This window comes from Malus domestica, chromosome 09 (assembly GCF_042453785.1).
Source record: "Malus domestica chromosome 09, GDT2T_hap1".
Lineage (NCBI taxonomy): Eukaryota > Viridiplantae > Streptophyta > Magnoliopsida > Rosales > Rosaceae > Malus > Malus domestica.
This window is the reverse complement of record NC_091669.1, coordinates 15,185,572-15,201,680: the sequence shown is the minus strand read 5'-3', so window position 1 is coordinate 15,201,680 and position 16,109 is coordinate 15,185,572. Positions and strand designations below refer to the sequence as shown.

The 16,109-nt window shown below is 35.4% G+C and overlaps 2 protein-coding genes across 3 annotated transcripts; one reads left to right on the top strand and one right to left on the bottom strand.

The window, feature by feature from the left end:
- Nucleotides 1–11,553: 11,553 nt before the first annotated feature.
- LOC103424157 (uncharacterized) lies at nucleotides 11,554–13,253 on the bottom strand. Of its 2 annotated transcripts, XM_008362240.4 has the most exons (4): nucleotides 12,367–13,253; nucleotides 12,071–12,163; nucleotides 11,921–11,988; nucleotides 11,554–11,842 (listed from the first exon to the last, which is right to left on the bottom strand). In XM_008362240.4, exons 1-4 carry the CDS (start codon nucleotides 13,078–13,080, stop codon nucleotides 11,731–11,733), a joined length of 987 nt encoding a protein of 328 aa, XP_008360462.1. In that variant the 5' UTR covers nucleotides 13,081–13,253; the 3' UTR covers nucleotides 11,554–11,730. The 2 variants fall into 2 exon arrangements, with proteins under 2 accessions (XP_008360462.1, XP_028964111.1); XM_029108278.2 differs by lacking the exon at nucleotides 11,921–11,988 and having other exon boundaries at nucleotides 12,367–13,213.
- A 1,878-nt stretch (nucleotides 13,254–15,131) lies between these two features.
- Nucleotides 15,132–15,548, top strand: LOC108172109 (uncharacterized). Its single transcript, XM_017329234.1, has one exon. It carries the CDS (start codon nucleotides 15,132–15,134, stop codon nucleotides 15,546–15,548), a length of 417 nt encoding a protein of 138 aa, XP_017184723.1.
- The last annotated feature ends 561 nt before the right edge of the window (nucleotides 15,549–16,109 follow it).

The window sequence follows — 16,109 nt, the reverse complement described above, 5'->3', positions numbered from 1 at the left end:
AAAGTTATGGCTGACTGATTTCTTAAAAATTCTCTTTCTTCTCTCAGACCATCTCCAACCCTGGGCTAAAAGCCAAATTACCCCCCAAACACTCTCCAACCCATGCTAAAATTTTAGGCTAAATGCCAAATGCTATTTCTGGGCCAAATACCCCCCAGCTTTCCCCCCGGGCTAAATGCGAAATGTTTATCGGAATTTAAATTTTTTTAGATTAAAATGTTCATAAAATTAATTTACAATAATCTACATATTTATTTTAAAAAAAAAATTGATTTAAGAAAAAAATTTAGGCTAATTTCATTCTTTAATAATTCCGGGCTAAAATTTTAGGGTAGAAGGGTTGGAGCATAAAAGATGTTTCTGGGCTAAAAGCAAAATTTTCCGGGCTAAAAAATTTGGCTTTTAGCCCAAGGGTTGGAGATGGTCTCAAGATCTCTAAAACTTGATATGTTGTTTTTTTTTTTTTTTTGTTTTTTTTTTTGCTTCTAAAATTTTATGCTGCACTTCTGTGTTATTATATTTACAAATAAATGAAGGATGTTCAAGATAATCAAGATAAAAGTTCTACTTCTTCAAAGTCCTGCTAATTCTTTTGGATATATATGTTAATCATCTCTTTATGCTAGTTATAGTTGAGTGTCTGGGACAATAAATATCTGGTGGTTGTGGTTGACAAGGTCTACAAGGACAATAATATATGTTGTTCATACAAAATTAAACAAGTGTGTAATATCAGTTGTGTTAATGACTTCTGTCCTCAAGGTACTTTACTATTATAATTATACTATTAAAATGCTAAACTTGGCTTTGATACCAAATTCATAAAGCAATCTCGGTTAAATAGTCGGATGACCATTATAACAACTAGACATAAAACCTTGCATATGGAACTCAACATGTTTCAACATGATAGCCACTCATAATGCAGGTATAAGGCCTTAACGACTGAACTCAGAGGTACACTGGTTAATATCCAGTTATTTGTATGACAAGCATTCAACTATAACAAAGTGCTTCGAACAAAGTATGATCGTCAGTTTAGCAGGTTAATAATATAACTACAATAGTGTTTCCCTGTTTTGGACTAAAAGTCTAATTAAACAAACACACTAAAGAAATAAAAGAAAACTTACTTAAGACTTGGAGATTGCTTGAATCTGTACACTTGAACTTTTATTGATATATAAAATGTTTACAAAGAGAAGTGTTTACAAAGGATGCTAGGAAGGTTTCGGATGCTTGAGTGTATGAGGATTGAAGTATGGTGTGAGTATCCGGTGTGTTTACAATGAATGAAACTCCTCTTATATACACTGAGTGAGAATACTATGTATATAAAAAATTAAAATTCTTTACAAATGAATAGTGTAGAAGTATCCTTGGTACTTGTCATTTGTCACTTTGCTTCTACTGTTGCTAAAATTGTCAGCACTGTTTATGAAACGTGGTCTAACTTATTTATCTTCTTTTACCTTGTTTTGATGAATGCATGTGAACTTGCTTGTCTCATGTTGCCTTGCATGTCAACATCCTGCATGGTTTGTTTCCTGGAGTCCATAACTTTGTCTTTTATTTTTTCTTGTATTTACTTTGATGAAGAGCATGTGACTTTTGATAGATGTTGGAGATTGGGATACTTTTGCCTTTTTCTATCAGAAGGTTTTCAAGGGCAACCTTGCCATTTTAAAAATTATTTGTCCTTATGGTTAAATGAAAGTTTTCTAGGGTGTTTCCATTAGTTTTCCATTTTAAGTAACTAGTTTGAATGTGCTTTTAGAAGATTGAAAAGCACTTTTTAAGGAGTAAAAGCATTTTAATTTTAAAAAACTATTGTTTACAAAATTTTCTAAAGCATCTTGAGTTGAAAGTAGAAGCACTTGAAGTGGTTTTTTTTTTTAAAAAGCACAAAGGAAGTGCAGCACCTTCTAGAAGTTCCACCAAAGAAAAATACAAGAAGCACATCACTTTAATGAATTTAGGGTTGGTTTGAGATTGTAATGCTTTAAAAAAAACAGTTTATTAAAAAATTGAGAACATCAAATGTGATAAAAAAAATGCTTTTAAAAAAGATGTTGTCAATGATATTAAAAAAACCATAGAAAAGCATGAGCAGGGTCTACCATACTTCTAAAAAAATGATTTTTTTTTTCAAAGCATAGTAATCAGTGCCCATTTAATAACATTTTCAAATAGCAAGTATACCCGCATATATTTTACAAAATTATAATCTTTACCCCTTTATTATTGTCTTTGACAATTATCATATCACATTAAATATTGGGAAGTGTTGCTCGCACTTCAAAAATCTCATTCTACACTTCTCACAAGTGTATTTTTCTTTCCTAATATAGAAAGTTTGAAGTGTAGAATGAGATTTTTGAAGTGCTAATAACAATTCCCTAAATGTTATATCTTTTTTAATCATTTAACATATTCACAGCAATTTATATAACAGTTCACCAAACACTCAGAGACTTCTTCTTCTTTTTTTGTTTTTTTTTGTTAAAGCACTTTTACCAAACACTCAACAACTTTATTTTACAACTACTTATTCTCACAGCACGACAAAAACATTTTTTTTTTTTTAACAAAAAGCTCAGCAATATCAAACTAACCTTTATTCAATTCCTAAACTACACCTATTTGTAGTTTTAAAATTCCAAATTATCCTTGTATCGGCTACAACACCTAGAGAATAAAATTTCACATTGGACATGTGACAAGTCATCTGAGGCTCAAGTGCCCAATATTATCCGAAGTTTCCAATATTATATTCCATGGTTTCTTATATTAATATTCCAATTAAATTATTCTAATTTAAAGAAAAAAATTCGAATTCAGGAGCAAAGAGACAGATACATTGCTTTTGATTTGCTAAATGGTGTAACTCAGATTTACACATTACGATTTAAATTGTTAATAGTAGACAACGACATAACATATCTTTCAATCAAACATATTGTAAGGAAATGAGGAAATTGTAGCAATGGTCCCTCAACTTCAAGCCAATTAGAGCGATAGTCCTTCAACTAAAAATCTATGACCCTTAGTCCCTTGACTTCTCAAAACGTACAGTTATGGTGTTTTTCGTCAACTCCGTCAGAACTTCCGTCAAAACGAGTTATGTTGGAAGAATCATTGCTACAATTTGATTAAAGTTGAAAGACAATTCCTCCAATTGGGTAAAAGTTGAGGGAGCATTTCTACAATTTTCTCATTTAGTTTCCCATAATTGCCACTGGATTCAGCCCCACGTGCATGGCACGTGACTCATTTTAACGGAAAGTTTAGCGAAATTGAAGAAAATGATCATAAATGCACATTTTGATGAGTTAAGGGACCAATGGTCATGGATTTTTTATGCGAAAATTAACTTAACACACAAATTAAACCCTCTTATTGACAATTGTAGTAAAGATGTAAGTAGGGATCATTCTGGACCAGGGATTAGGAGGGATTGCTAATCTATTTAGAACTGACTTTAAAACACAAAACTAGGCTTGAAAACACTTAACTAAACTCAAATGAGTCAAAACATACTTAAAAGACTCAAAACAGCTTAAAACAACTAAATAGACTCAAACTAGACACTAGGAATGACTTTGGACGAAAATTGATTTTAACTTGACTCAAAACACTTAAAAACACAAACTAAGACATATTCTAACTAATTTGACACACTAAGGTTTTGGACGAATTTTAAGTAAAACAAGTAACTAAAGACTTAAGACATATTTTAGCACGAAATTGGGATAAAGTATGGGTGATAAGCTAGCTAGAGGGTCCTTCTCTACACATGACACACTTGCATACAAAATGATTTCCAGTTGCTTTTCAATAAACCATGAATCTCAACACCTCAGATTAATTAGGTACGCTTAAATTAATCCTCAGATCTTCCTTAAATCATTGAATTGGACGGATAACGCATCGGCAGTCCAAATTATTCTTCAAAAGTTCCCTACATGAACAGCATAATAGAGATACAATTAAAGATCATTAAGCTTCGTGAAAATCATAAGCATTGACAAAGCATTCGTAACTATGATGAGCATGATACTCCTGCTAGGAATCCACTTAACACGATTGTAACTAGCAACCTCCACTACTTATAAATACAAGTTTATAACGATTAGGTGAAACTCCCTTGTATTCTAGCATCGAATTCATGCATGCAAACTAAGTATGCATCCTTAATCCACAAACAAGAATAAGTTATCAATCAAACAGTTAAGTAAATTGCATTCACAATTCATAGAATCACAACTGGAAGTAATCAATTCATATTGCAAATATGATCATGGTTTCGAATTTCCCCTAGCTAACACGAGTTTAGCCTCTCATGTTCCCAAAACAAAGATACATAAATTTAGACATTGAAAACAAAAGATTGAAAACACCTAAAAACATTCCAGCAATCCAACTTGAATGGCAAGCACGTCCAAGGGTCCTCCTTTTTCTCTTTGTTGCGGCACAAGGGTTGGGTGAAGGTTTTGGGGTGATGGATGATGTATGATAGTTTCTGAATGATGAGTGATGGCTGATGAGAGTGTATGGGTGCGGCTGGATGTGTGTATAGGAGTGAATAATGATGAATGATTCCCCTTGTGTGCGGCAAAGGGTTTTATTTAAGGTTTTAGGAAATCAAAACCCTAACTTATTTTGGTTCATAGAAATTAATTCAAATCCACTAGAAAAAGGGAAATAAAATCAGAATCCTAAGGGAAAAGGAAAGGGGATATGCAGCAGAATCAAAAAGGGGTAGGAAATAGCCCTTCCTTGCGCGACAAGGAAGGAAAAGGGGTAAGGGAGGTGCGACACTGTCCAAAAGGGAAAGGGAATGTGTCCAGCCATGTCCTAGAGAAAAAAGGAAAGGTTTTACACGGTTTAGGAATAGGTAAACATGGCAAGGGGAAATGCTGCACAAGGAGGGACAAAAAGGGGGACAAAGGGGAGACAAGGCGCCACCTTTGTAGGAATAAGTTGAAATGTGTCTTTCCTTGTCTTCCAAGCTTCCATTCTGATTTCTCTTGACTTCTAGCCTCTTTTGGTCTTCAATTTCGTCCATCCACCTTTCTCCAATCATATGCTAACCATTTCATGCCCAAAAAAGCTCCAAAATGCACTTATTTGCCTCTTTAACCCTTTAGACCTACAGACACACGAAAATGGCTTGAAATACTAAATTAACTAAGAAATAACATAAATGAACAAGAACAAGCTAACTAAGTCGCATAAATATGCTCCTATCAATTTTTAGTTGAGGGATCACTACTCCAATTGGGTTAAAATTAAGAGATCATTGCTACAATTTTTTTCTAAGAAAATTAGTCTGAAAACTAGACTTTTGAAAATCTCAAACAGGGTTTAGATCTTAAAAATGAAGTATCCAATATTAAAGGCTTTTACATGATTTGATCCCACTACGATACTTTCCATTTTTCTATATAAGGTTCTTTGACAAACAGAACTTCGTCAAGACATGCCTGCAATTGCACCAAATTGGTCCACTAAAAGACTAAGATCGTAATTAAATTAAATATGTCACATTCTTTATTCAAGTCTCAGCCAAGTCTGAGTATTACAAAGGATACACACACATATTTATAGGTATGTGGGAGGGACTCCCTCGAACCTCTTCTATAAGTATTACGAAGGATACACACACATATTTATAGGCCTGAAGGGAATTCTACCGAATCTCTCATGTAACTATCAGTTGACAAAAGACATCTTCCTTTTTTGTCCAATACTTACACATGATAAAGATGAATCTCTTTTACATCACAATCAATAATTTACTTTACATCAAATACTATTCTACATAAAACTTCTTACTTTACATCACACCAAACACTATTCTACAGTTCCTATTATCTGCCTGTTACGTCATGTCTTGTCCACATTTGACACTATTTTTAAAAGGGTTAAAAGCTTATGACAGATTCATAGCTCATTTAGATATGCTTTTAAAATGACTGAAAGTGTTTATGGTGAAAATATTTTTTAAAACAATCCTTAGTAAAAATACTAATAAATCCTGGAAAAACACTTAAAGTGTTCCTAGAAGAAGCACATAATTGGTGCTTCCAGTAGAAAGCACTTAAAATGCTTTTGCAATCTAAAAACATTTTATCTAAAAGCACTTTTAGTCATTTGAAAATGCTTTTGCAATCTAAAAACACTTTCAGTCATTTGAAAAGCACATCCAAACAAACTTTTAATAATCAAGGTGCTTCTTCCTAGAAGTGCTGCCAATGAAAAACACATGAAGCACTTTGCTTTAATAATTTTTTTTTTTCAAGTCCAAGACTACGCCAATCTTTTTCAATTTCAAAGTTCCAAATTATCCTCCTATCGGCTTGAACACTTAGAATACGTTTGTTGCACCGGACTGTCTCGGACTGGACTAGCTACAGGGACTAAGCTGGACTGGCTTAGACTAAACTAAGCTGGACTAGTTTAGTGAAGCGTTTGGTGCAATGTCAGGACTAAGGAACAGACTAATAACAAATTCTAATATTATATTATTTAATTCATATTTATTAATATTTTACATTATTTAATAAATATTTTATAATATTTTATTATTACTTCTATCTATTTTCTCATTCATTCCAGAAACCTTCCCCGTTCAACCCATCTTTCTTCCTTCTCCGCCCCTCTCCTTCTGTTTTCTTTCTAATTTTTCTTCGTCCCTCTCCCTTTTTATTCTTCGTCTCTCTCCCTCTTCATCTCCGTCTTCTTCTTTTGTTCTCCTTTCATCTCCTTATTTTCTTCCTTTGTTCTCTATTCATCTCCCTCTTTTGATGAAAGAAATTAACATCAAAATTAAACTCATAAGTTGTTCATCTCCCAACTTCATAATCGACTGCAAATCTTCACAATCAAACCACAAAGCAAGAAAGAGATTGAAAATTTAGGAGTTAGGAGTTGGCCTGAAGGTAGAAGATGGGGGTTGGATCTGGTTTGCGTTTTCTGAGTTTTTGGTTTTCTGGGTGCTGTGATTGAAAAATTCAATGCAGATTCTTTGGATTTCTGGTTTTCTCAATGTTGTGTGATTGAAAATTTCAAGCTCATCTCACTTTCAGATTTTTTTTTTAGGTTTTCTGAGATTTTGGGTGTTGGATGTGGTTTTGAAAATAGAACGTCTGCAAATTTTTCTTCTATTTTGTTTCGGTTTTGCCGAATCTGGTCTTGAAGATGATTCTGGGAAGCGAGGACGAAGTAGATGGATGTGCGAAGCGGGAGGGGGAAGCTAAGGTCTTAGCAGTCCGCTCGATTTCGAGGGGTCTCGCTAAGCCCCTTTAGCAAGTGTTTAGTCCAACTTAGTCAGGGCGAGTCCCATTAAAGTTAGGCCCTTCCGTAAACAAACACATGATTAGACTAAAAGGAAATCCTGTCCAATCCAGTGAGAGCTAAGGAGGGCAATCAAACACACCCTTAAAGACTAGAAATCCACATCAGGCATATAAAAAAGAAGGTAAATTACACAAAACTATCTTAATTATTGAACCAATCACAATTTCATACCCCATCTTTAAAAAATTTCAATATTATACCTTATCTTCGAATTTGTTGCAATGTCATACTTTCTGTCAGTTTGTCTATCTATTCCTCTGTTAAATGCTGACGTGGCTTAAGATAGACCCACTCCATATTAAAATTTTAATTAAATATTAAAAAATAAAATAATTTAATAATTTTTTGAATTAGGGACCCACCCTTGCAAACCCATCAACCCATTTCATCCGCATCCACTCGTATTCCCCCAACTTTCCTTCACCACCAAAACCAGCACCCCACCGCCTCCCTCTCTTCGTCCATCTCCTCCTCCTCCTCCTCCTCCAGCCATAAGACCTCAAAATCACCATCAGAACCAAACCACTCCATCCCACCATCAGAACCAAACTATCTCTTTCCCCATTCATCAGTCGTTCGACGGCACCGATCCCATCATATCTCAAACAAAAAATCAAACCCAATCCAAAATCAAATCTCAACCGTTCGACGGCACCGATCCCACCAGTACTCACACCACGCAACCCGACCCTCAAAACCTGCTGACCCCCCACTGCTAATCGACGCACCTGCTCACTGCCGAACGACTTGCATTCCCCCATCACCTGCAGACCCATCGCCGCTACACCTAATCTGTGCAGCCCAGAACCTGCAGCGTCGCCATAACCCAGCCAATCCGGAACCACCATTATTTGCACCTGGTGCTGCTCAACCCCTCGCAAACCCGCGCTTGCCTGACCACCTGATGTCTGCAATCCGTACCCCCTTTTTGAAAGACAAACACGATGTGTCTCCTCCTCCGATGAATCTGGGTTCGCGCATGGTGGGTTGCTTTTCGACTCGCCGTCATCTGGGCTCGCGCATGGTGGGTTGTTCTTTGAGTTCGTCGTCGATTGGGAAAAACAGATTTGGGAGAAATGAGAGAGAGAGAATTGGAAGAGATTTTTAATTTTTTTTTTAATATTTAAATAATTTTTTAATAGTTTAGTATTTAATTAATTTTTATTATTTAATCAATTTTTTAATCCAATTGCACAAGAGAGTGGGTCATCCTGTCACATTAACAGACAAATTAACAGATTTTTTAACGGATGTCTAATATTGCAATAAATTCGTCATATGAAGTATGACATTGTAACTTTTAAAGCAAGAGGTATAAAATTGTGGTTCGACTCATAGTTAAGGTAGTTTTGTATAATTTACCCTAAAAAATAATATACAACTTATATATGACCCATAAAATGTGGGAGATTCTACATATCACCATATTTCTGCATGATAAAACTTAACATCTAACAATAAATTGTTAAGTTGAGACATATCGATAATTTTGTCCATGCACCTAAATATCCTCTCATTATCCCAAGCAAACAAAAAGGTTAACTGCACCGTGGCAACTACAAGAAGTTGAAAGAAAAAATCTGGAAGGACCGATGGAACTATTCTCTCGACCCCATCTTCTTCCACTTTCCCTCCCACACCTAGGGGTGGTTCGGTGTGGGATACCGAACCGAAACCCTTGTTCCGATTCTCAAATCGAAATTATCGGGATTCCCAAAATAGTTTCGGGATTTCGGGATAAATTGGGAATCCCGAAATAATTTTGGGCTTTTGGGTTTTTAGGCTTTTGGGCTTTTCAAATTTTGGGCTATAATAGTGGGTATGTACACTGTGCAGTGTGCAAAATAGACTGAATAGCCAATCAGCCCAATCTGTATAACTAAATAGTGGGTCTGTAGAAATATATCAAAGTATCAAACCGTGGGTCTGTGCGGTGAGCAGTCTGTAGAAATAAAATCAAAGTATCAAACCAAAATCCTTGCATATATCTGCCTATTCTACTACACATGCATGCAACAAAAATAAATTAAGTCCACAACCACAGCAGGGAAGGGGACGCTCTCTTACAGGCACCACCAAAGTACACAATCTGGCACATAAAATAGAGAATCAGATTCCAATCAGTTCTTCAATAATGCCCCAACAAGAATAACATATACAACATCTCACAGTAATGCCCCAACAAGAATAACATATGAGCAAGGAGAGATACAAACAATATATTCACATATGCCTCAAGGCTCGGGAAAAATAATTAGAAAAATGTATTTATGCAACTTGAACTTGATGGTGAGATTTGATTGTTCTACAATATATAATTAGATTGTTCTACAATATTCATAGCCTTGCATTAAAATGGTGGAATTAAGCAGGAAGCTAAGAGTTTGTTTGGCATTCTTCTCGGATCCAATGTTTTGTTTTTAAAAATACTGAATGTAACTAAATTACTTAACAGTTAACACTCATTAGCTTAAAGAAAAACTAAAAATTTGATCCAAGAAGGATACCAAACAAGACCTAATTGATTAATACCAAGTATTGAAGAAATATATCTATCAACCAGTAAATAAAGAACGTCAAGGATGTTTTGATCCAAAGTTCCAAACACTGCTTGCGCTTGAACAACATGCAACCACCACAAATTACTTACCATATATATAATTAGATTTTATTGTGTAGGCCAGTGTTCCCTAATCAATCGACATAGATTTTCAAAGCAACCACCACAAATTAACTACGAAGGTAGCACTAAAGTTGAATTTTTTAAGCTGTGGAATTACACATACAACAAATATTCATAACCATTTCAAACATATTTGATAAACCACAATGTCAAACAATTAGGGAAATTAATTATTGGGCAAGTTCCAAGAGCTCAAATCTTTACACCGCCTACAACAATTGAAATGAATTAAAACCCTAAAATCTAAGCAACAACCAGGTTGTTAAAGTTGAGCAATTTGAAAGATGAATAACAATAATAAAGATTAAAGGGAAACAAACCTTGACAATGAAGAATTGGGATCCCTAAGCAGCTAAGTGGAATTCCGAATCCCTCCTTACTCTTCAGATGCTGGAATTAAAGCGCAGTCAAAACCCTAGATGGAGAAGTGGCCTTTGGAACACGCAAACTAAAAAGATTACTCAGGTGAGTCACTTGTGTGGCCGGATTCGAAAATGGAGAGAGAAATCGACGAGGATGGTGGTGACGGTGAGCGAGGTTTGAGTCTGAGGTGAGAGAAAGTGAGTGTGAGATTATGAGTCGTGACTGTGTGAGTGAGTGAGTGAGTGAGTTATGTTCTTCTGTTCAGACTTCTATGTAGGTTTGATAATATTCAACGATTGAGATTTAATCTTAACCGAATCCGTCTGCTATTACAATTTCAAATATATATTTAAATTTTTTTTTTTTTTTTTGATTCGGTTATGGATTACTGGAATCTCAAAAACTTGAGACCGATTCCCGTACCGAAATTTTTGGGATTTTCAGTTTGGTATTTTTTTTCGATTTGGTTTCGGGAAATTTTCAGTTCGGTTTGGGATTTTTGGTATGTTTTTTCCAGTCCTACCCATCTACTTTACCTTTTTTACTTTGTCTTTTTTTTTTTTTGGAAGACCTTTTTTACTTTGACATGTGACATGTAACAAGGACATCTCACATGTCATCTAAGGCTAAAGGTTTCCAATAATACCAACAGGATCCTCTTCGGATTCTTTTGGCGAGGATTCTGAAAATCCATAAATCGTGTATATTCATCATATATCGTGCAGTTAGTTTTTGTCAAGTATTATTTATGTTTATTTTTAAATTAAAATATTTAAAATAATTTCTGACCGCACAATGTACGATAAACGAATACAATTCATGAATTCTCGGAATGCACACAAAGAAGATCCGACGAGGATTCGGACTCATATTATTTGGTTTCTTACCTAATATTTCAATTAAACTATTCTAATTTAAAGAAGAAAATTTGAATTCAAATATAAAGAGACAGACACAGCTTTTGATTTACTAACTAATCTATCTCAAATTTACACATTACGATTTAAATCGTTACTAGTGGACAACGACATAACATATCTCTCCATTTTATAACTCTCTCGTCTTTTCTCCCACAACAGTCCAAGACATGTGACCTTGCATTGCATTTTGTAAGGAAATTGTTCTGAAAATTAGACCTTTGAAAATCTCAAACAGGGTTTAGATCTAAAAAATTGAAGTATCCAATATTAAAGGCCTTTACATGCTTTGATCCACTACGATATTTTCCATTTTTTAGTTAAGATTCGTTGACAAACAGAACTTCGTCAAGACATGCCTGCAATTGCAACAAATCTTTCATACTAAAAGACTAAGATCGAAAATTAACCTAAAACAAATGAAGTTATAAGAGAATTCAGGGAAGTGGGTGAATCCATATTTACTGCATGACCTGTGTCCTTGATTATTTCCACCTTTGATTTTGGTCCCAACTGCCTGTACATATTCAAAAGTGAACATTAAAATCCTGATTAATTAATTTAATCATGAAGAAATAAATTAAAATTAAGTCACCTTTGCAGCTGATAGGCCAAGTACACAGGGAAGACTTCATCCTTGTCACCCCAAATTATCAGTGTTTCCTTCACCCAAATAAGAACTCCCTTCAAAATTTCTGAAGAGAAAGTTTTCTAAGTGTTGAATTATGGCCAAGTTGGTTTATACCTGAGTTAGAATAGGAAGGTCTGGATCTTCTTTTTTCCTCAGCAAGTGCTCTGCCAACTCTAATTTCTCCTTCCTGTGTTGTTTATAGGTCACCTACATATCACAACATACAAATCCAATCCTATTAGAATTAACTTGACGCACAAATGTTCTTTTGCCAGACACTACAACAAAGTGCCTAGACACTGTGATTGTCAGACTATATATCTTAGTCTTCAATCAATCCCTTATCGATAGACTGATAATATAACATGTTAGATATCTGAGTAGAACATTGCAAATCCAATGAAACTCACATTGATGAACCCACGAAGGAAAATGTCAGGGACCCACTTAGAAGGGCCAGGTTTATGCACTGATAGATTCACCAGGAGCCGTAGATCATGAGCACTTTGAGGCACAAGGAGATTCAATGCATTGCTTCCAACCTTATTGAGCTGCTCTCTCTTCTGCTCCTCCGTCATTCCAATCCCACAACTCACAACCACAGTCTTCTCCACCAACTCCGGGTACATCTCCGCCATCCAATACGCCACGAACCCTCCGTAACTTATGGAGTACACAGAAAATCTGTCCAACCCTAATCTCTTCAACCCTTCTGCCACACATTTTGCTTGGAAGATCTCAGTCCTTTCAAGCCTAGTTGTATAGGAGTCGCCAAAGAACAGTAGGTCAGGCACATACAGATTGAACCTTTGAGAGAGAGAGCCCACCTGATGGATGAACTGCCACTTTGAATTGCCACCATACCCATGAAGCATTACTAGGGCAGGCTTCTGGGACCTCCTAGGATTTGCAACCCAAAAGTGCATCGTGGTTTGATCATCTAATTCAACTGTGCAGGGACAAAGACCACACGACCTGAAATATACTGATATAAGTAAATCTGCAACTGTGATTAGGAGCGTGATTGGATTCAGCAAAGGTAAAATTGAAATCAAGAATTGGGAAATGGCTATGATTGTTGCAAGGTAGAAGGAGAGGACATTGGAAAATTTTGGGTAAGCCATGACCTAGGGTTTGAATTTGAATTGAGAAATATTGAGTGGTTGATCTCCTCCTTGTTGGATTACTTAAATTGGCATGGTTTGTGATGCTTCACGCAGTTTCTATATAAGATGTAAAAGAGAGTTGGGGGCATCTCACATTTGTGAGGTGATGAGGACAATTGATTGACCCACTTGCATGTTCTTCTAGACGATGAAAACCAATCGTGCCAACTCAAAATAACAAAAGGAAAAACAAAACGGAGACTGGTTTGTAACAGTAATCGTATTAAACTAGAGAACGGAAATAACGCTGTATCGTGTCACTCTCATATGTTTCGTATCACTTTCATGCTATGACATGAACATATGTAAGTATGTTCCTACAAAAGTGTTGATGGGTTAACGAGAGTAAAAATAGCATTTCCTTGTTGAAATTTTCTTCTCTCTTTCTTACAAACAATAAAAACATAATATAGAGGCTTCTTTTTAATTTTGAAGAAGTGTGTATTTATGTCAAAGACAAATGGCAACCATTGTTAATAAAGATACTGGTAATGCTATCAGATCTAAAATTAAAGAAGGTAAATAACAAAAAAATAAATAAAAATGAATGGGAAGCAAAAATAAATACGTGAGTAGCACTATCTAAAGCTACCAATGCTACTGATCTAACTACTTTTTCCTAAATTAAGCAAAAGTTGGTCATTCTTTACACTAATTTAAAAGCATGTATGCATAATGGTATGGCATCCGGGACCAAAAGATTTGGACCATTAGATTAAAGAAATACCACAAGCGATAAGGTCCAGCAGGAATCTACAGGATCAGGGCATGGGAAAGCATCACTTTGTCTTCCAGATGGGCACTGACCTCCAAAATTTATGAATCTCGGAAAAGAAAATGCTATGGAGATTTTCCGAAAAATGGAATTCTCTATAGATATTTTGTTACTTTATGTTTTATGTTTTTAACATAATTTTTGTGCCAACATTGTAAAATATTATGCCAAAAACATGAGAAGACAGAGAGTTCATAAAGAGTCTCACTTTAAAAGAGTCTTTTTAACATTTCTCATCTAGGGAGTGGAAGGGAATATAATTGAAAATCCAGTGTACAAGTGGCAATAAATTGAGATGCCAAGTGGCATGTAGATAACAATGATTTAGGGTTAAATTAACACTCAGTCACTTCGGGCCTTTGGATCCAATCCAACAGTTGTTCAATTTTCTTTGGCGATCATTGGATTAGAAGGGTTCTAAGTGGTGGAGTATCATCGAGATAATCACATATCATTATCTATAATTAGCTTCAAATCAACAAACTAATAACTATAAGTAACGTTTTCTGATGATTCCAAATTGAAGTTCTAATTCCATTTCGTACCTAGAATATGTTTGTATCAAAAAACCCAATATACGTTAGAACTGTTTTGTTATTAAGGTTTAAACCATAAAGCGTACAAATTGTGCCCTTTTTCCTTTATTTCTCTATACATTACTTACTAAACATATGAAAAAAATAAGAAGACAGTGCCACCAGAACAAGAAAGTTTCTCTCGTATTTCAAAACAGCCCAACTGTGCAACAAAAGATTTCTTGCAGATGGGGGCAACTCAGCTGATTATATTGTATTTTACTTTGCTCATCGATGCTTTACCTTTGCCTCTTTGAGAGAGATCTAGATGTTTCCCGAAATAATGAAAACAGCTAGCATTTGCTTCTTGTCAAGTATGAACACACACAAACGAACACATCACAAATACCTTACTTCCAAATGCTTCCAATCCTTCTTAACCTTTACAATCACTTTTACCCCCATCCCGCAATCATCTGCATAATTTAGTCCCCCATCTTTCTGCTTTTCCCACTTTTTGGACGGCTGTCTATCACTTTTTGTCATCCAATCCCAAGCTTTCCACCGACATTCCGTCACCGTTTCCACCTTCTTTGCTCTATAAATATACAGTTCTCCCACTTCATCTGATATTAATTAAATTCATCAAGTTGGTTTTTCCTTTTTCTTCAAGAAAAAGAAAAACCAGTCCTGAAACCCTAATTTCATTGAGCCCACCAATGGCTGCTGCTGCTGCTGCTACTACAAGCTATCCATACACAAGCCAAAACTCATCTTCTCAAAGATCAGTGGCCATGGTGCTTGCTCTAGTATCTGCAATTGTTCTTTCACCTATCTATACAAACCCTAGAAAAAGCAGTGATGCAAGATACCACGAAGCAAAATGGAGCTCTGGGTTTGTTCTTCCCATGATTCTTGCCGGACTTATCATTGCCATCAAAACCACTTCTTCATCATCATCGAGTTCGTCAGCTACTTCGTTGTCGTCGACTCGAGGAGATTCTTCTATTCCTTCTTCTGATCCTTCGTGGGTTCTGAGAATTGGGAGCTCGTCCTGGGGGCTTGCTGGGGTTTTGGTGATGCTGATGTTTGTGCTTTCTTGGCAAGGTTCTGTTCATGAATTCTTGTGGAGATAGAGACCAAAAATTAAGTACAATTGTATCTCTTATTGTATTTCATTTTAGTTGGTTGTACTAGAAGCTGTTATATCAAATAATGTAAGTTGTGTTAGTAACTGGAGATTATTGATCCAAAATGTGGGTATCATGCAGTTCTGTATTAAAGAAGTGCAAAAACTGAATAATGTTTAAATAATAGTACAAGTTACAACCCCATGCTACATATAAAATGAAATTGTTGTCAACTGTAAAACAAGATTAAGTTAAAGCTCGCTGGGGATTGAAGAAACTCCCAATGTATATGTCCCTTTTTTATCTCTCTGACTAGTTATGTGGCAGGAGGTATAGAGGACGATGTGTATAAAACATTGGGGTATGTAAGGGCTTGTTTTGTATCCAACACAAATCCAACTTGTTAAACCTTAAGAAACAATTTTTGAGTGCAAGGTCCAAAATTCTTGTTTGGTATTTCAATTTTCAAAATTGAACTTCAGAACAACTTAAAAAAAAATATGACTTATTTCTTATAAACACCAAACTTTGAGGTTTTAGAGTTTTTAAATCAAAATTTGCTCTTTC